Genomic DNA, 22,324 nt, shown 5'->3' on the forward strand with positions numbered 1-22,324 from the left:
CACCGGTGTTAAACCATGGCTTGAAAATGGGTAGGAATATTGGATGGTGAGAAATGACAGCCAATTATACCGATGAGAATAATTTCTCAGCACTCAAATTAGGTGTTCTGATCAGATGAATGGAAGCAGTAGTCTTACTACAGAAAGGACGAGAAGACGTTCTAGAGACTTCCCACTCGGCACTTTGGCAGCCAAAGGTCATGAAATCGGGAGTGCTTGGGAGAGAGGAGTTGTTGTGTGTGAGAGAAAATTGCATGACGTAGGCTCAGTTACATAGATAACAGTTGTGGATTACAGTACACCCGGAAGGAAAAGTGTTTAAAAAACGATCAAGGACATTGGAGAAAGAAAGGAAAGTGGAGAGAATTATTAAGTAATTGGGACAGTAAATGTGTAATTTGAGTTAGATTATGGGTTATAGCAAGTGCTTCATTTCTTTCAGCATTGGAACTGGAAAAGGAAAGTCAGATGGAGATGTAGTCACGTAAGGTCACATTAAGTAAGTGACTTCTGTATGTTGGATGTTGGACTGCAGAAAGTGAAGCGTGTGGGATAAAAAGTTCAAGAGGAAAGAGTGATTTTCAACATTTGGTGAGCAGTAAAGTAAGCAGTTGGATGTTGCTCAATGGGACAAGCAAATGACGCAAGGAATCAAGCAAATGACATTTGCTTGATTCCTTGTATAATAATTTAGCATTTTCTCCATTTGATATCCCATGACTTATAATTTCATTTGGACAGTTACGGTAGGAATTTGGTTGTAGCTTGCAACTCTAATTTCCACTGACTAATATTCAGTAGACTGAACATATCGCAAAGAAAAAAGGAGCAATTGGTAGGGTCCTTGCTCATGTCTCATGTCGATACTTAATGGTCATTGCAACTGTTCGCTTATGCTTTTGTATTTCGCCATCCGAGGCATTTTAAAAAAATCTCCTTTGTAAAATTTTAATTATTACGATGGTTAAGAAACGTATTCGCTAAAAACTTTGCGAATGCTCATATATACTTATTATAGACTTAAAAAGCACAATAAATATAACTTTTTAATAATACAAAAATATAGGGCTAAAATGTCTTCAATTTGGCAAAAAATAATAAAAATTAATATATAAGACACATTGAGTCATAATTTAATGCCAAAATAGATGGCACAGATGGTTGACCAGTGAAACCTAATCAATGCAATAATAAAATGAAGACTGCTTAGGTTTATGAGAAGAATCCATCTCATTTAATAATGCAGTCCAAAGCACTCGCATGCCAAAGGTTTATTCTCATAAACTTTCTGGTGACAAAAACTTTTATGCTTTCGATTTTGGCATAAAAATTTAATTTGATATATCTCTAATATTATAAAAAAGGTTTTCGTAACATCAAAAATATTAATTATATTCCATAACTTACAACATACTCTATATATATTATCAAATATAACGCATATAAAATAACACTTATCATAACGTATATTTTTAAATTCAAAATATAAAATGTTTTTAATTCTAAAATGAACATCTTGAGTTTTTTTGTATTAAAGGGTTTATTATATATTATGTTATTATTTGCTGTATTGTATTTGGTAATATACACTGTATATTTTATTATTATACTTATATAATTATATATACCATATGTTTGATTAAAATGTTTATTGGAAACTAGAACTGCTTCAAAAGTATTTTAGAGTGCAAAGATCATCGGACCTACTGCCTGTAGATAAAGTGCTGATTTAAACTTTATTATCACCCTCGAATGTTCATCATAGTATATTATGAATTTATCACATTAAAACGTTCTCTACATGTACTTGTTGGAATAGTGCCATTAAATAGCATGCTTTTCCCGATGATATGGCACACTTCTTGATGATTTCTATCTCATAAACAGGGTGAAAAAATATTTTTGAATTTCAGCAAATATTTCACTGAAAATATTTGCTGAGTCCCTAAGCTTATAGCTGTATCTTGTAACTATCTGTTAATAGTGATTCTATTCAACTGTTAGCGATTAAACAACCACTGACGTAACAAATACGAAAATGACTAACTCACTTCTGTAACATTTTCCAAGGTAGTTGAAGGGAATGGTAAAATGGCGGACATGGAATTTTGCAGAGCAGAAATGATACCTCGCTTCAAGTTCAAGGCTTCTGGGATTTCTTGAGGAGAAGGACAGAGGGAGATAACTCTGCCATCATCTATAGAGAAAGGCAAAGGGTATCTCTCGAGTTGGCGTAATAAATCAGACTGGTAGTCGAAGGTCAAATTACGTACGATAAGCAGGTCACGAACCTAAAAAGAAGACACACAATATAAGTAAATGTATTTTCCGTTACATTTGACATTGAGAAACTACGTCGCCATCACAGGAGAAATGAAACATCTCGAAAAAAAATTAACCAGTAATTTGGAAGTTAATTTGAAATAATTATCCAGGACACCTAATTCTGGTTAGTAAAATGATTCTTATACTTGGAAGACTTAACAGTCGTTCTTAACAGAAAGTTATTAGATACCTTTCATTTTTAGAAACCTACCTCTAACACCATATCACAGTCCTGGATTACTTTAAAAATTGCTTTACCACTGATCCCTTCTCTGTGGAAGAAATCAGTATCGCTGATTTTCTGATCATCTTGGGATGAGCGTAGGTCATTAATAATTTTCATTTCATACACATAATGATATCCGGGTCGGAATCCCAGCTTACCTAATCCTGAAAAATGAAACATATGTTTTCGTTTCATTACAAAAAACCATCAGCTGATAAAAAAAATACACCTTTGAGAAAAGGTGCGCACTGATTTACATCTGAAAATTATAGCATAACGTGAAAAATAATAACGTGAAACAAATGACAAAACATAAAACTATCTGCAAATGTGCCCTTCCTGCAATTTCCACACCAGCTCGCCTAAAGTAACTTAAAATGTTTAGGTATTCAACGTTAATATCCAGTTCGACGATATCTTTAGATATTTCTTTCCCTGTGGATTAAGATGCCATTCACGATTCCTTATACAATTTCTCAAATGAAAATACCTTTTATGCGTTATCATTATAATATCTTTACATATAGTAAATTTATTACTATAATAGTAAAAAATGGCTAGAAATTTACTATTAAAATTTGTTTAAATGAATATTTCGAAAAGATTAAATATGGCTTTCAGTCGATGCTGTTACCTAGCATCGACTGAACACTGCACATTTCATTTTCTTGCACCAGAAACAACCAAACGCCTGCAAATTGCATTACGTCATCAGTTTATCTAATCACAGTATTATCTTACCCTTACCATTCCAGCAACACGGGATGTTGCCTAGTAATCCCAAAATCATGAGCTAAGAACTATAAAATACGATTTAGGAATGCTGTCTTTTGTTAGCAAACTTGCAAGACCATGAAATTTCTTGGAGGTACTATTTTATTATACGTCACGGAAAGCCATTTCACTAAATGTTCAGTAAATGACTTCATACAACCTGGTTTTATTTTTTTCCAGTGAAAGAAATAAACACCTACCTAAGTACTTAGGTGTTTATAGAAGATAGTTTTAGGCAGGTCTGTATTTGTGACCGGGTGTGCGGTCACAAACACAGACACCGTTGAGTCCTTTGAATAGACGTACAGATGACGCAGCTGGTCAAATTCTTAGTGTTCCAGTAGTTTTTTTTAATAGCAACTAGAAATCAGTGGCTGTAATTGGTTATTGTGTCAGTCAATCCAATTGAAAATTGTAATTTGTCATAAGTTGCTGTTTTGGTTTTCTGAGTTTCCTCTGTTTTGCTTGCGTGAAGTGTGAACTAACGTGTTTAGGACAACGATATAGACAGGTTTTTAATATATAATTTTCTATAAATGATATATAACTTTTTTGCCCATATTTACAATAGGAAACAGTGTTGACGATGTACTGAATATCTCGTTTATGCCAGAGCTATCGTGGATTATATGATCACAGTCAAAGGAGGTTGGAACTTGTGTATAAATAAGTAAGTAAAGCGAGTAATTTCAGCCTTTGTTTGGTTCAGTTCGGAAAAAATAATTTCCAAGTGATTCCTTTTTTTTCAATTTCTCTGCATATTATATAGCTGTATTAAAAAAAATCGTATCAACATTCAAATTATCCATGTCTCAGTCTAGTATTTTCCAATGATAATCTAAGATCACCACCAAACGTAAACTCTTTGTGCTTCTCACATAAATGGAGATGTGCGCTGATGCGCAATGCATTCTTAAAACTTTCACGCATCAATAAAAATACAATCATACAGTCAAATTGACGTGGCTTTTGTAACCGCGGTTGCATAAGCGACAGAAATTGAAACCATCATGGAAAGACCATAAAATACAGAAAAGAAGATTGATACTTGTGGATACTAAAGTGAACTAGTCCGATGCTGAGTTTTCATCTTTTTTTGCACTTCAACCATGATTTCATTTGTTCAGTATAACAATTTGGTAAGGAAAATGGAATATTAGCATTTGAAATGAAATAATACAGATTATTTGAAGGTATATTTAGACTATGCAAGAAATAATAATGGTTCGTGATATACAATGTACATGTACTAGAGAAAATATAATTACAATAATAAGAAAACAAATAAGATGGTTGAACATATAGAGAGAGCCAGCGGAATCCTGAGACTGGCGCCTAAAGCACCAGCAAAATGATCATGAGAAGGAAGAAGACCAAGAAACACCTTGTAGGATTAAGTGAATCATGGCAATGGGAAAATACTATACCCTTAGATTTTTTTCATAAATGTACGAAGATAGAAACCGACGGAACGCTTACTTAAGCTGCCTTTTATGAGTTTGTAGAATTATTCTAACGGATTGTGAGCAGATGAAAAAAACAAAATGATAATGTTGTAAGAGTGTGTATGCCAATGCAATATACCCTTTTATTTAGCGAATAAATTAAGTAGCTCGCATAAGACTTCAGTAGCGAAAAAAATTATAATAATCACTTAGTCAAATTTAGGATATTTATGTGAATATCTTCTTTTAAAAAAGTGCACAAATCGACAGCCAAGAATGTACATGCATCCTACAAGAATATGTAAATTACCATCACATGCTCCTTTTTATGTGTTGTCACGTAATACTACATTACTAATTTCACAAATATATGCAGAAATAAATTAAGTTCCTTTTTATAATTTGGTACCTTTTCAGCCTTGTTGCATCCATGATGTTTCATCGGCAGAAGAAAGGCAGAAGCAGACGTAAATGGTATCAAGCCTGGGTTTGAATGTATTTATCGACTAAAAGAAATTTAGAAGAGTTTCTTAACCGTGTAAAGTTTTGACGTAGGGAAATTGAAATTTTTTTTCTTTGAAAAACTCGGATTTGTAACCCCTGCATTTAAGAAAAAAAAATCTGTGATACGCTTTAGTCTCTGCGCGCTTTTTTGTGGTCGATTTAAATTTCCGTGATGATGACGCTCGTTTGTGGACTGCCAACCTATTTCCAAAAATTAAGACTGAAGAGTTCCACCTCTCGTAGGTCAAAAGGCGTAGGAGATTTATATTGTTTTAAATATTTTATTATGGTAATATTTTAATACCAATTGAAACCAGCTAAGCTAAGGCCTATGTTTGGATTAAAACTCTTTTTTTGCCGACCAACGGTTGCATAATCCGAAATCAATAAGCAAAAGATGAGGAAAAAAGCCTTGCCATGGTACTCTTTCAACCCAATTCAGGCTTCGAATAAGTGCGGTGGTATTAGTCTCACACCAGGAGATGAATTTTTTTTTCTACTGCAAAACATTCAAAAAACAAAACTAAACATTCAAGCCACTGATGCGGTTCGTACTCGAACAGTCTGTTAGTCGGAAGTAAAGTATAAGATTTTCAAGGCAACAAGCCAATAGCCCAACAAGACTGAAATATTTTTATTTCTACCACATATTATTATTATTATTATTATTTCTACCACATATTATTATTATTATTATTATTATTTCTACCACATATTATTATTATTATTATTTTCACACACACATACTCGTATATATTTGATATATGGCGAGCAATTCATAACTACACATTCCAGATACTGGTCTTAGTGGATGTTGCTTAGTCTACCTACTAGATGTTCTTTTTTTTTTGTTTCATAATATAAAACTCCTCATTCGGATTATTCAGAGTATTTCCAATAAACAACGGTTTGCCGGCCTGGTTTGTCGAGTGGATAGTACTCCTACTCTATAACCAACAGGATTCAAATCCACAAAACCTGGGTTGCGGGTTCGAATCCCACTTTCGGTGTATGTTTTATTTGCTCTGGAGCACTTTGAGCCTTATAAGGCTTTTCTTTAAAATAAATAAATAAATGCAGTTCATTTTGCAAAAATATGAGCAATAAAGCGAGTTTAAAATAGCTATCCAAAATCAAAAACACAACCTGAATAAATAAAGCGAAACAATTCTTTTGTTAGAGAAAATTATAAACTTACCTTCAATGTAATTCACGGCAAATATTAAAATATTATTTGCCATTCCTATACAATTACTAAAGTATTTATATTTATGTTTTCATTATGAAACAGCATATTACCTTACTCTGCGACAATTCTGTATACAATATTTAATTAAATGGCAGATTTGAGTCATTGAGCAAAGAACATAATTTTAAAGAGAAAATCATGTTCCAACAATAGAAAGTATATATATATAACAATATATGTATGTATGTATATATAACAATTTATCTCGAATTTACTTACCAACTTTACAAGTTCTAGAGCATCTTGGATTGTTGGAACCAGCTTTATGTTCAGCATCTTTCAATACAGGAACTTTGGAATGGATTAAAAATAAATAAATAAAATAATATAATCAATTGCAAAAATTATAGAATTTTCATAAGGATACCTAAATGGCATAGTTATCGAGCTATTAAAAATGGTATAAATTATATTTCTTTATGCATACTGATTTACGTGAAAAATGAAGACGCCTTAGAATGAAGTGTATGGAGCAGTCTGTTTTACGAATTTATAAACTGTAAACATCACGATTATAACACCTAATATAAATACATCCTTAAAAAAAGCGAAAAGTGAAGAGCGTGATAAGCATTTTAAAATGCTGGCGAAGGCATGTGCAGTATCAGATCGTGATCGTGGACTGGCGGGGGTAAAAAAATTCACTTGATTATGTCTCGCGCTTTACTTGATTAGGTTTAAAGTAAAGTGAGAGAAAGAACACGTAACACATCGTATACCTCGAGGAAAACTTTCTCGAATCATGTAAATAGAAAATATTTTACTTTACATACCAAAGTTCCCGTTTCGCTTAGCTGAAACCGCCTATTTCAGTTTTGAATTCGGGATGAGCCTAAATGCCAGCACAAATAATTATGTCGAGATTTAATGTTTCGGAATAGAATTAAAATAATAATTAGATAATCTACTTGAACAAGCTAGTTAAATGGGATAACCTTGATTTAGTTCCTGCTTTTAAAACTACTTAATTTATGTGATCGTAACTGTCAACTTCTCTTTAATAATCATTTGATTATTATTATAACTTACCCGCTACTGCGATTCCTGCAAGGTACACTAAAACCAAAACTTTCATCTCTAACTGATTTTAGACGCAGTCGCCCTCAACTTTTATACCCCCGAACACAAAATACGGTAAAGTTCGATGGCCTACTTGCATATTCTTGTGTACGTTAGCAGCAATTGTTTAGTATGATGAACTCAAAAACAGGCGATTTAAGCAGATTTTCAAGTCAAGAGAACTGCTGAGTTGAATTTCTGGAAACTTATAGTAATAGAGTAGCGTGTTTATTTGATGTATAATGCAAACTGTGGCAAACTCAGTTTGTATTAGACTTTGTCGAAACACTTTTTCTATATCTAGATATGTAGTCACGTAACAAATCAGCTAAGAAGTATCTTCGAATCGCTTTACAAACAACACCAAAGTAGGTTATGTGAGCATTATTTTTTGTAAAAACAACAAATGATACTCGCTTTCTTGGTATTGATAAACTAATAAAACACGTCAGTAACGAGAATCACCAGGGTGGAGGGGGATAGTAATAAAATTTCCAGAACTGAGAACTATAATAGTCTTCCGAGAAATCAATTCTTTCAATTAAGGTTTCCTGATGTGAAATGTCCATAATTATTTATTGAGGAACCCACGTTCCAAAAGGAAAAACTGTTTAATTAAACAGTTTTTCTTTCTGAATATGATTTAAGTGATTCTCGCCTGATAAATCACGTCTAATATGGATGAATCACGTTTTCCCTATCAACAATGATATTGTCCTCTCTTACACAAATAAATATGAAATAATGATGATTTTTCTTTAAAATAGTTTCTTCGGGAGATATATGACCTTCAAAGGTTCAAACACGTTTGCAGAATAAGGGAGGGGGGGAATAACTAAAATGCAACTGGACGAAACACAATTAAAATGAAAGAAATAGACTCTATCTGAAAACAGAATGATTATGCAAGCTTATTATGAATCAAATCCAGCATCAAGAGGATACCAAAAGCGAATGCATGAATTTTGGAAATAGAATTTTTGCTGATACAAGAGTCACTGAGCAGCGATTAATGGACCAAAGAAGATTTATTGTGAGGAACAAAGTTTTCATTGATATTGAACTCGAAGAATTGCAATGATCCTTTGACATGAAATCCCAGCAAGAGTTTGAGGCATCTGCAAGAACTATAGAAGAAATACTTCAGGTAAATTTCTTGAATTCAGATGATCCAAATTATAACCAGCAGGATCATTTAAATGTGCATAAGACAAACTGAGAGATATGATTGTAGAGCAAATACAGAACACCAGAAAAAGTCAACGACTACCGACACTGAAACAACCCCGAAGACAATATCTAGTTGCAATATTGAACAATATCAACTTAGTAACAGAAACAATTGCTACAAAAACAGTTGGAATAACAAATCAGCCGATGTACAGTGCTGCAGTTGCAGTTACAAGAGAACTTGGTTATATAAATACAATAAAACAACAAACCAAAAAGAGGAACCCCAAAATGGAAATTACGTTTGAATAAAAAATACACAAACTTCAGGTAGATGTAAGAAATTTAAAGAATTTAAGACAAGAAAAACTTAAACAGGAAAGATCAGGGGCAGTTTAGCAAAGCGATACAACCTCGAAAAAACTCAATAACTGAAGTAGCAGAAGAATTAAAACAAAGAATTGTGGCAACAAAAAAATTATTCGCTATGAAAGATGAATAAATCACTATAAGCAAAACAATGGGTTTAGAACTAACCAGCATCACATTTACCAAAATACACACAATTAACGGGAAATCCGAACACAATGTTAAACACCTCAACGCAGAAGATACACTTAAGTTCTGGAAGCAGCTCTGGAATAATACAAAATAACATAATAATATGCTAATTGGATCCAAGAGGTTGAAAAACAATTGACCAACACTCAGATGGAAGAACTTGTTAAAAGTACAGAAATTTTCCAAAGGCAAGTAAAGAAAATAAGTACTGAAGTGCACCAAGCAAACTTGAACTGCATGGATTTCCGCAGAAATGCTTACCCAGCACTCTTGCTCCATTGACACGACAATTTAACAACTATTGCAAACGGACTCAATTGAAGAACAGTTCTCATATTAAAAAAGCAAGGAAAATATGAACTATTCCAAGTAATTACTGCCCAAGCATACCAATGACATTTAAGTTACTCACTTGGCGTCTAGTAACTTCAATTAGTCAATATTTGTTAGGACCAACTTCCGCTATTGAACAAAAAAAGGAGTGTTGCAGAAAAAATAGAAGAACGAAAAACCAATTGCTAACTGACAAAATGATTTGGAAATTTTCGAAAACACGAAAAGCCAACTTATATATTGCACTGATTGATTACCAGAAAGCATTCGATTCATTGCCAACATAATTGGATTAGAAATTTTTAGAGTGAATAAAAACATAGAAAATTCCTTACAGCTCTCATACCTACTTAACAAACTCAGTTAATAATCAATGAAGATAATCTGGGTGCAGTGAATATCAAGAGAGGAATTTTTCTTGGTGACTCGCTATCACTCTAGTGTTCATCCTAGCACTGATTCTCTAACATTAATTCTAAAGAAAACTAGCTCTAGATATCAAACATCAAAGCAAGCAGGAAAAATATCTCATTTGTTATACATGGATGACTTTAAGCTATATGGAAAACTATCCAGATAAATTGTTACTGCTCAATACAGTCCTAATCTTCAGTGAAGACATTTGTATCGAATTTGAACTTGAGAAATGTGCAAGACTCTCTATAGTTTAAGGAAAAATAGCAGGCAACAAATGAATCACATTTGCTGATGGAAATTATAAAATTTCCACCGCACGAATCCTATACAATCAATGAATTCTTGAGAAAGATACATTTTAAGTATTGGGAAGTCAAAAAAAGAAAACAAAGTGCGAATATCTGAAAACTCAAAAGTTCTAAAATCCAAGCTGAATGAAGGCAACACTGTTACAGTAATCAATACATGGATCATCCCTGTAATCAGATACGCAGCAGGGATAATTGACTGGACACGAGTCGATTTAGATGCACTTGATCGTAAAACACAAAAAGTAATGACGGTGAGTCATGCGTTTTACTCACGCAGTGATATGGATCGATTATACAAAGCAGGAAAAGTGGAGGACGTGGTCTTTTGCAAGTCGAGCAATAGTTGAATGAAGAAAAGTGAGTGTTGAATAATTACATCAAGGAAAGCACAGAAAATATATTAATTGAAGCTTACAAAAAAAAAAAGGAGTAAATGTAGTGGATTCAAGAAAGCAGTCCTAGGAGAAATAAATGACAAAAAATATCAGAAGTTAGGCAAAATAGAGCACCATGATCAATATTTGAAAGACATTGAAAGGAAAGTTGACAGTCGCTTAACTTGACAATGACTTCAGCAGGATAGCATCAATAAAGAGACAGAAGGTCTGATACTTTCTGCTCACGGAAAAGCACTACAAACGAATTCAATAAAGGCAAAGATTGAAAAGATCTGTAACTATAGCAAATGCCGATTGTGCAGAGACAAAGAAGAGACAGTGGACCATGTAATTAGTTCTTGCAGCAAGATTGCTCATACAGATTATTAAAAAGCATGATCGGGTAGCAAAAACTGTACACTGCTGCTTGAGCAGGAAATATGGTTTCCCGACTTGCAAAAGCCTTTGGGCTCACACTGTTGAAAGAGTTATTGAAAATGAAATGCCAACATAAACACACCAAACAAAAAAATTATAGAATACAAATTTTGTTACTTAATATAGAGTTATATTACCACTGCTTTAATTACAGCTTGGATTTTTTTCTTTTTTGGCAGATTGTCAATATGACTCATTATCACATTAGTATCAAGGTTATTCGACACCATCCAAAACATTAACACCTTGCAAATGTGAATTTGCAGGGTGTTGATTCTTTACGTAAGTATCTAACATGTTCCAGCTTTTTTCACTAACATTCAGATCGGGTGAATTAGCTAGCTCAGATGTGGAACGTTTTTTCCATGTTCTGCAAACCAATCCTTCGCAATTCTATCTCGATGGACACGACAGTTATCATCTTGAAACTCACGATCCACTATATGTCCTTTTGTATCAAAAACTGGACAAATGGCAATAATTTATTATTTAAAAGTGTCAGATAATCCATGAATTTCATGCGATTGAACACCTTAACGAATGGGCCACCTCCATCCCTTGAAATACAGCCACAAAACATGTTTGCACAGCTCTTTGGAATATTCGGGGTTAAATGTTTCTCCAGCCTTCTGCATGACCCTGTATCGGCTATTATTGGAATATATGCAGAATCTGGATTCATCGGAGCATATTATTCGTCTCCACTGGTCAATGGTATAGTGACAATACTGTTTTACCCAAACAAGGCGATTTTTCTTCTGGGAAGTTCTTAACTTAAGGCGTATTCGGGCAACATGACTGAAAATGCCTAACCCATGCAGTTCTCTCCGTAATATTCGCTGTGAAACTGGTCTACTGGGTCCAGCACTGTACCCAGTTCTTGAGGGAGTTCTTGACGAGTCTAGAAACGTTCAGCTGTTGCTAATCGTCCCAAATGCCTGCGATACCGATTTGTCATCATAAAGCTTCCATACTTCCCACTGTGAATGGAAACTACTGACTGTGGGTTCAGACAATCCAACAAACTTTGCCACCTCTTGCAAGGAATGTCCATGTTCTCGGCCAAAAATAATGGCACCTTTCTGCCACTCGGTAACGTTACCTTTACGATCTTGCACCTATAAAAGAGAATACAGAATACTAGAGATTCATTAAACACATACTGTACCTCAGACATCTATAAAATGCAATACATATCTCCCCATTTGTCATATTCTGGTGAAGTGACAGCACTTTACACGAGAGAGGAATGAAATTTTTAACTATCTAACCAAGCCATATACACTTAGGCAGATGCTAGCAGACTCAGGCAGATTGCATGATTTTTTAATTTTTTACAAAATTAAAAATGGATCACGAATTAATTTGTACGAATACATTTGACTGTAATTTTGATTATATGTAAATACTGTATTGCTTAACTTAACTTTTGTACATATATATTATTCATTAGTTTAATTTTTGACCAATTACGTATTGCTGTAGCCTTTGATCTTGTATATTTGTGTAACCTTGTTGTAATTTTGTTAATATGTAAATACCACATTGCTAAACTTATTTTATGCATACGTATTCTATAATGATTCTTTTTTTACACTTTATGTATTACTGTAATAACATTTGTTGTAATCTTATCTATATACAGCATTCCTTGGCTTGTTTGTTAACTTGTACTGTTGTCTATTTATGTACAGCTGTGACCTCTGAGTAATGTTGGTCATATGTAGATACTGCATTGCTCAACTTAATTTTTGTGCATGCATGTTGTATAATAATTCCCTTTTGCCTATTTATGCACTTCTGTAAAAACATTTGTTAAAATTTTATCTGTATGTAGATACTGCATATATAGATACTGCATTAATTAATTAATTAATTAATTAATATAACAGTATACGTTATCTTTCCCTAAAAATTGACAGTTATGTATATCGTCAACTTATGAGTTTATCTACAAGAATTACTGTAACCTTTGCCCTTGTGTGTCGCTGTGCCCTCTGCAGCAGTTCTGTTTATCTGCAGATGCTGTTTTGTGGAACTTTAGTTTTATACAGGCATATTGTTTACAATTGTCTTTAACTGCTTATGTATAGTTGTAACCTTTAGTATAACACAGTATGACCTTTGTTGTTTTTGTGAAAAATAAACTGTAAACCAAATCCCACCAAATACCCACAAACATATTCCAGGAGTTTCAGTCTACCTATATGCACGGCTCTTTACGTTCATCAACTTTAAAAGTATATACAAATTATACACATTATAATTTTAAATATAATTTTAAATTATATTTAAAATTATAATCACATATATAAAATTATATACATGATTGTATAAAATTATATATAATCATGTATATAATTGTATAATTATAATTATATACATGATTTCAATCAGCATTCCATACTTTTTTATCCGATGTGTTTATTATGAGACTTTAATTCAGACAAATAGATATCTTGACCATAATATCCCAGACATCACTTTAGTCGGAAAACGTGTGGTTTTCTTATATGCCAATACTTCGGATAGTAGAGAGAAAGAAAACTGCATGAAAAACTGACCACGTAAAGAGATCTGAAGATTGAAATTCAACGACTTTGGAGCAAGAAAGCAATTACAGTTTCAATTCACGTAGGAGCGCTAGGAGCAACACCGGGAACATTGATGAAGTATCTGGAAAAGTTCAGTCTTGCAGACTCCAGAAAACTGCACTTTTAGCAGCATATCACATTTTATGATGATATCTAGTCAATTGCTAGGCCTTTAGATAAGGCACGAATTGGATTCATTAGCCAATCAAAGATTTCATTATTCTGTTTCATGGTTCTTGTTACTCTTTGACTATGAACTCGGAATTTAATAATAATAATGAAAATTTTTGACGAAGTTTATTATCCATTTCACATATGAAGAATATTTACAAATATACAACTAAACTATGTTAAGTAAATATCTTATTTAAATATGCATAATAATAATACTAACAATGTATTTTACATTTTTTCGCATGCATATTTACGATGATTCATTTAATGTGTTAAGAGAGATATTTTTCATATTAACGATATTGGATGTGGGATAATTTTATATAAATGTTAATTTTATATAAAATTATAATCATTTTTAAAAATAAAATTATTATATTTAAGAATTATCGTAATTTTTAAATATAAAAATTATGATAATTTTATATAAATCAATAATTTTTTCTGCAAAAATATTGTTTATTTTTAAAATTAATAATTTTTTTTCAATCTCAATTTACAGTTGATTTTGATTTACAATTTACATTATTAGTTTCTTTTCTGTTCATACGATAAAAATGCTGAATGCATTCATTTCACTTTTTCACAATTCTATTTTTAAATTTTACAGTATTTTTAAGGTATTTATATAATAATAATACATTGTATATATTTACAATTTTTGCATTAATGTATTTAAATGCTGTAGTTGCAATAAATGGATTATTTTTCTTCCTGTTAATCCCGGTTGAGGTGTAATGTCTCAACCTGCATCCTCGTTGCTTTTTATTATGCTTTATTCACGCACACACACGCGCGCGCGCACGCACCTACGATATATACTGAGTGCACTGCTTGCAGCGCACAAAATCATGACTGCTAGGTCCTACTGATGTTTTGGATAAATACATATGTTCTGTATTATGTCAATTTTATGATACCTCCCTATAATCCGACAAATATCCTGAAGTTCACAAAGCAATGATTATAAACATATAACATCGGATATAACATCGAATAACATCGAACACTAACGTGGAACAGCGCAAAACCTGATTCAGGAATCGATAGCATAAGACCTTAAGCAACGCGTAATTAACCAAGGTTCGACCACGCTAAAATTAATAAATAAAATTTTGAAACTGTACATATTCCCAAAAGATTAAGCATGCCCAAAATTCTTAGGGAGGGTGATGACACGTTGTCTACCACGTAGACAACCTATCAACGTTGTCTACGTTTTATTACAGCGTGGTGTTACAACGATATTACAGAACATTAAATCCGCAGTAGAATTCGAATCCACTCGCTCTTCGTTGCGTTGGAGAGCGAAGATGCCAGTCAATAAGATAAACAGGCCGATAATGAGAACACATGAGATTTTGATCAAAACTAAATTGGAATGTACGCAGATTTACAGAGTAGAGTTTTATTTTTTTTATGAACAGTATCATGAAAAAAATATATACAACACAGTAGGATTCCAATTTCCTTGATAACGTTTTCAATTATATTTATTTCCGCTTGGAATACTTTATTATAAAGTATCATATTTTTGACCAAGAAAGACCCCTTGTTTGACATTTGAAAGGCCCTTTGTTTGACATTTGTATCACTCAGTTTTGGACACTTACGTCGTCAGGTGTTGTTTTGTAGAAGTCTTTAAAAGTCTGTTAGCTGAGCTTTATTTGTAATGGGAAGAGTATCAGCTCAGGATTCAAATAATGACGTATATTGAAGAGTGTATTTTTCAGGAACGAAGTATCTTTTTTGGCTGGTCTTCTACTTCAACAATTGTCAACTTTTTTTTTCTTTTGAAATGTGGGTCGAGGAAAGATTGCAAGGGAAAAGAGATCGGGGTTTCGATTGAAGTTTAGGCATATCAGTATGTCAGCGCATCTACAGGAGCCTTGATATATCGCTCAATGAGAATCGAAAATAGTTTGAAAAAACCGAGATCAAATCTTTTCTAGAACGCAAGGAACCCTTTTAAGAGTACTCCAGCTGAAGGTAAGTTTAACCACTTCATAAAGAGGAGAAAAGATTTTCTCCTCCTTATGAGACGGCTGATTCTCAGATTTTTTTTTTTCTGTCACTAAGAGCAGTTCGGCAGGAGAGCACATTGGCATTATACGCTGGTCTTAAAGATTAGTTTATCCCGTGATTCCAAAGAACTCAAGCAAACTAGCATTTTTGCCTTGGAAACTTTCGAAGTTGTTTGTGGTTATTCGAATCTCCAAATACTGCTTCTGTAGAGTCTAAAATCGAAATGCAATAACCATCCTTTTCAAGGAAAATAGGTTATTATTCTCTATTTTAGGACTGCTTTGTCATATCTTGGGCTCAATCTGAAGAAATGGCAGATGAGATTTCCATTTCTTCAGAATGTTTACAACTTGATGAACTTGGTGGAGTTTTGAATGCTTAATTTCTGTCAAGGAGCACGGAAATAAGGCATTTCCAAGATATTTTCAGAGTACTCATAGCTCCGTATTCAAGATCAAAATAAGTTTTGATGGAACTGTTCACAAAATGCTTGCATGCATCCATTTTTTTTTTTTTTTCATTATCCATTTATAAAATGGTTGAGCTGTCACTTCAGCTTTCAGTCTGTTTCACTTTTAGTTGATATAAAGTGTACGAGTAATAGCAAAAATTTGTATTATCCCTTTCTCTCTCTCTCTCTCTCTCTCTCTCTCTATTATGAAAACTGAAAAGACTAACAATAATCCTAACAACAATCTTGAATTTTGGTACTAATATTAAATTATTTGCTTCAGAATTAAATTCTGTATAGTTAATATAATCTTTTCTAACTATTCAGAGTTATTTATAACTATGTTAGGACACAAAAAAGTCATTAATATTGCTTAAAAGGAAAACCTGTTTGAAAAAACTGTTGCAACATTCGATCAGCAAGCTTATACGTCTTTCTATATTCTCGTGGATCATCGATGCATGATGACATGACCAGTTGATTAATTGGCCGTTGTTTAGTCGAGCAGCAATTAATCATTCAGCCTGGAAAGTCGTCATAAATTAGCGATCCACATGCATTTAGAAAGTCATATCAGTCCTTGGCTCGAATATCACGATGTACTCGTACATTAACATTACAGAATAATGTTGTCATTCTGTACTACAGTTTTAAGATGATTCGCCTAGATCAAGGTTTCCCAAACTTTTCTTTCCGTAGCCCGGTTATTTTAATACTTCATCTTCGTGAGCAACTAAAATATTTATGGCCAATAGGTAAAATAAAGCAGATTTGAATGTTCGTAGAGTTTTCATTTATTATTATTATAATAAAGAAACATTTACTCTTACAAAAATATAAAGAAATTAAACCAATTAATTTACTAATGAGAAGTGTAAAGCTGTTGTTTGTTAACTAGAAACTTCAGGTTTGGAGAAAAAGATGATAACGTTATTCTTAAATCCGATTCGACTTTCAATCGGATTCTATATTTATTTTTTAGATTAATTAAATTATTTATTCATTAGTCCCGATTAAACGCTATTTACTTGTATTTTAGAGTTTCGTGAAAACACGAAAACCCCAAAACGAAACACCTAGGTTTTCGAGAGTATTTTAGGCGACCCGGCATTTAGCTTTCGTGATCCAGTGCCGGGTCGTTACCCACCATTTGTGAAACGCTGGCCTAGATGAATCTTTTTACTTTTTTGTAGCTCTTGGAAACTGATGATGATGATGATGATGATGATGATGATGTAGAAATGGCGAAAATATATGCCCGTTTTTAAATGCATAAATTATTCCTAATGCCATCAGAAAGGCGCTGGTAAATATATAAATACATATTTATATACATTTCATTAGAATATATTTTAATCGGCTGAAATCATCTATTAAAAAGGATCTATTTACTTCGTGAATTACACAATAGCTTTATGATGATTATGCACTCGTAAGTGTTTAAACCCTGTTAATGCGTTACGTATTGTGGGCTTTATGGATATAATTATAATAACACCTGTTTCAAACATCACATTACTTTCGCCTTAATTGACCTCAGTGTTGTGTTGTACTGAAATTGAATTTTCTATAGCTAACATTATCGGTTTGTTCACTGCTGAATCACTGACAGATAATTCAGATAACAGAAGTTCTGAATTTCTTAGGTGATTATAATTTAAACAAAAATCTGGATGCCAATAAGCAATAAGCCAAACAAAATACTCCACTGCTTTTATTGCTGGTCTTTCATAGCACAAACATAGTACACCGATAGTCTCCTCCATCTGCAGAAAAACTTGTCTGTCCTTTTCATCTCAAGAAATTACTTCTCACCTCTTTATCTGCTAGATTTTTCTCTTGAAAAATCTTTACAAAGAAAACTCTTTCTTTAATGTATAGGTATAAAAGGTGTAGGATGAAGCAACTGATTGATTAACTTAAATGCAAAGAGGAAGAAGAAGAAGAACGCAAGCGTTCTTCTTTTAAAAGCAGAGGTAAGTCAAAATATAGTGGCCGATCTGCTATTTGTATGAAACTTTTCGAACTCTTGTCTTTTAAGTTATGAGATATTAATGCGACTAAGTTCCTAAGCGATTGATCACTGTATCGCAAATCTTCCACTATATTTTTACTTTATACAAGAGTTTGATAAAAAAAATAATAATAATAAAAACTCTGAGAAGTTAATAGAAATTCTTGAATCAAAAATGTTGTTATTCTTATTTACAGATGTTTTCAATAATAAAAATGTTTTGCAGTTTATCAATGATAGCCATTCTTTGCTGTGATCACAAATGGTTATTAATTTCCACTGTATGTATCAAAAGTCCCTAACGAATAAAAAATACTAACTAATGGAACAGAATACGCAGCTGTTGATTAGAAGATACGATATCAGTGGGAAAGATAAATGCTGTCGACTGATCTGTTCAGCTATGGTTTGATAAATTTGGTCATTATGCATATTTGGCTGATGTCTGCAGAGATATGGGTTCATGATTTAAAGCAAGAGATTACACCCTTACTCACGACATTTTCTTTTTCCTCCATGTGGTATTACAATACCACAAAAAAACTGTGGTATTCAGAGAATACCACAGTTTTTTTTTTCAGTTTTACAAATATGAACTGAACAGATACCGTGAAAAAATTATGGGGAGGAGGAATGAGGGCGGAATGTGTAGAAATGGTAGGGCGAATCTTTAACAGCTTAGGCGGTAGTAATGCCAAGTGTTCTTCCTTTCGATAAGGTGAAGGTTTTATTTCTTTTTTCTTTAAAGATAATTTTTAATTTTTTTGTATAGTAATTTGGATCACAAAACATTTACGAAACGGTTTATGGTCTCCTTTGAAACAACAAATCAATAGTTCCAAACTTTTTTTACCACTAGAACTCTAGTGACACTTTTAAAATTTTTCTTGACATCCTCTTTTTAGCGTAAGGTTCGAAATAATATCCTGTATTGAAAATAACAATAAAAACCCAGAGAAGGAAGCATGCGGTGTTTACACAGAGTTCCCACCATTGATACGTCGTGGAAGTGATGCATTGGGATAGTATGGAATAGTAGCATAAATTCAAGTTTTATAATTTTTACACTATATTGTCTTTACAAAGTTTACAGGTATATCAATGTTCGATATTTAGAAAAAATCTCAGAGCACACTGTTTGGGAACACTGCACTAGAGATACAGCTACACGAAACGGAGGATTTTTTTATTGTTTTTTTGACTTAACTGCAACTCTTCTGTGATTCTGGTAGGAGAGCCAGATTGGACACAGACTGAAAATCTTCCTTTTCGGTTCTTCCTCTAATTCTTATTCCATTCTTGGTATCATCCCCCCACCACACACACACACACACACACACACACACAATTTTTTTGGCTATAATAACAAACGTGGTACTTTTTGGAACTTGCTTCTTGCTGCTAATCGAATAAAAATATGTTAATAGAATGCTAATATATATACATTTTTCACGCTTCGTGTCATTTATATAATGAGATACCAATGTTCAAAGTTTGTATGCCGAAATTTATAAACTACTGGCTACTAAGCTGCAAATGATTTTACTATACTCGTTCATGTTCTTATTGCAAAAAAAAAAAAGATATAGCCATAGAATATCGTAAGATCTCTAGTGTAGCATATTTTATTCATTTATTTCAGCAAGAGTCTGGAATGAAATTAAAGGAAAACCTGTCAATGCAGAAAACTGATGTTAACAAGCTGCATGGTGTAAATGAAACATAGAAGTAAAGTTTAACATCCTAAGTTGCAGTATTTGCTATAATCAGTATTATGATGCGGTTTGGATATTGGGAATTGACGAACAATATTGAATACGATATGGAATGCAATATTGAAAAGTAGTCTTTTATTAACTGCTGATATTCAAATAAATCAGTCGCAGTATATGTGCGCGTCATTCTAAAAGCAATAAACATTGCAGTGTTATTCAAATATGATCAATTTCATGAAATTTACTTCTTTTGTATGTAGCCCTCCTTCTGGAAGTGTCGAGGTTCCAGAAGGTGGACGAAGAATTAGCGAAGTTCCTGAATGGTATAAAAAGTAGTTCTCGGTGTCTTTTACCCACTTCCGCCTATCCAACAAACGTGAATTCATGTCAAATCCATCAATCAAGTCAACTTCAATAATGTTAATTTCATGTCTCCAACATGTTAACGCCCCATGACGTGCGGCATGTTGGAAGTTTTTTTTTTATTTTACGACAAATGTGACATGTGACGTAACTCTCTAGCTCGATTTTGGGACTGAAATTTCATCAGACGTTACTTCAAAATCAATTTTTATCGACGGCAATAGTCCATTTCAAGAATCATCCCCTCAACTTCATAATGAAAGAATACCTGTTGCTTCATGATCGCATAGTCGCATGACTTAGTATTATTAAACGATGAAATATTTTATCGCTCCATTTCAGTTTTTATTACACACTTAATATTAAATCATATATACAAATTAATAATTAGACAAGATAACACGTCAACTGAGTGAACAATACTGTTGTTATCCAGTACGCTGTCCACTTGTTGGTGTATGCGCAGTGTACATTATTTACGAAATAGCCCCTAAATTGATAACTAGTTCAATTACCTAAATTATGATTTTATGTTAATTGCTTATATAAGTGATTTAAAAAATAAGGTTGCAATCCATTAAAAATAATATCTTCTGTATTGGTGGAAAAAATGTGTATGCGTATTCCTCATTTATTCATAGTATAGAACTGGCTATTTTAATATGTTGACACCAATAAAAAACGTATCCAAGTTTTATTAAACAGTTACGTAATTTACATCTTTTAAAATATAATCATTTGAATTAATAATAACGCAAAACAATAGAACAAGTTTCACCATTTATTATACAATAATTTCTTTGCAAACAGGATCGAGTGGTAAAAACCGTGAATATTTCACAATTAGCAAAACAGAAGGTTTTTAAATAAAATAAATAAATAGCTCAAACGATGGCTATAGTGCATGTGCGATCTGTTCATTTATCGGTTTCAAGATGGTGAAACCATCCATCAGCCTCTAAAGATCGAGTTCTGCGGTCAGTGTGTGCTAGAAAGAAAGAAAGAAAGAAAGAAATGTACTTAATTACAATTCTAGTAAAACAAATATAAAAATATAAATAAAATTTTTAAAAATATATTAAGGGTACTCTTATCTAAATATCAACTTATGGACGACATCTTTTAGTTATCATTATTATTATTATTAAAACCTATATGGAGTCAAAAGCCTCATTGTGGGAGGTCACACACAAACACACAGTTTATCATACCACGCCTTAAATATGTTCACTGTCTCCGCGCTCACCACACTTCGGAAATGCATTCCAATCACTCACCACTCTCCAGGCAAAACACCTGGTTCTCACCCCCTTGCTCACACTCTTCTTATACAGCTTCCAAGAATGAATTCATATTCTCTCCCTATTTTTACCCATTTTATGCAAACCTCCCCGACATTAATCTGGTAATAACCTCTTAATAGCTTATATATCTCGATCCTATCCCCTCTCCTCCTCCTCCTATCCACCAATTTCTGTAAATTGCATTTTCTCAATCTGTCTTCATACTCAACATTCCAGAGACCAGAAACCACCTAAGTCAATCGTCTCCGGACTTGCCGATACATTTTCATCGTTTTGAAACCCGGGTAACCAAGTCTGCGCACAGTAATCCATATGTGGTCTGATCAAAGCCTTATGCAAGGGAACCATAACATCCTTACTCCTACAGGTCAGTGCCCTCTGCATCATTCCCATTATCCGTTGTCTTCTTCTTCGTCTATGATCTCTTATGCTTTTAAGCGTCGAGATTTTGCCAAAGAGATTTCCATGCCGTCCTGTCAAAGGTTTGTTGTTTTG

At 33.1% G+C, this 22,324-nt stretch overlaps 2 protein-coding genes across 2 annotated transcripts in view; both read right to left on the minus strand.

The window, feature by feature from the left end:
* Nucleotides 1-20,548, minus strand: part of LOC150095447 (vitellogenin-like) — a 59,362-nt gene extending 38,814 nt beyond the window's left edge. The window contains exons 1-5 of the mRNA XM_090410679.1: nt 20,408-20,548; nt 12,187-12,307; nt 6,743-6,814; nt 2,537-2,715; nt 2,052-2,291 (exon numbers count right to left, since the gene is read on the minus strand). Of these exons, the coding sequence (XP_090266805.1) occupies nt 2,052-2,291; nt 2,537-2,715; nt 6,743-6,814; nt 12,187-12,307; nt 20,408-20,548 (753 nt within the window). The remainder of the gene's footprint in view (nt 1-2,051; nt 2,292-2,536; nt 2,716-6,742; nt 6,815-12,186; nt 12,308-20,407) is intronic.
* Nucleotides 20,549-21,326: 778 nt separating this feature from the next.
* The window catches only part of LOC150095448 (uncharacterized), a 45,740-nt gene continuing 44,742 nt past the window's right edge, over nt 21,327-22,324 (minus strand). Inside the window, exon 13 of the mRNA XM_090410358.1 lies at nt 21,327-21,513. Within this exon, the coding sequence (XP_090266484.1) occupies nt 21,504-21,513 (10 nt within the window). The 3' untranslated portion in view covers nt 21,327-21,503. The remainder of the gene's footprint in view (nt 21,514-22,324) is intronic.

This window comes from Typopeltis vanoorti, chromosome 20, assembly GCF_054136105.1.
Source record: "Typopeltis vanoorti isolate ZY-2024b chromosome 20, IOZ_Tvanoo_1.0, whole genome shotgun sequence".
NCBI lineage: Eukaryota > Metazoa > Arthropoda > Arachnida > Uropygi > Thelyphonidae > Typopeltis > Typopeltis vanoorti.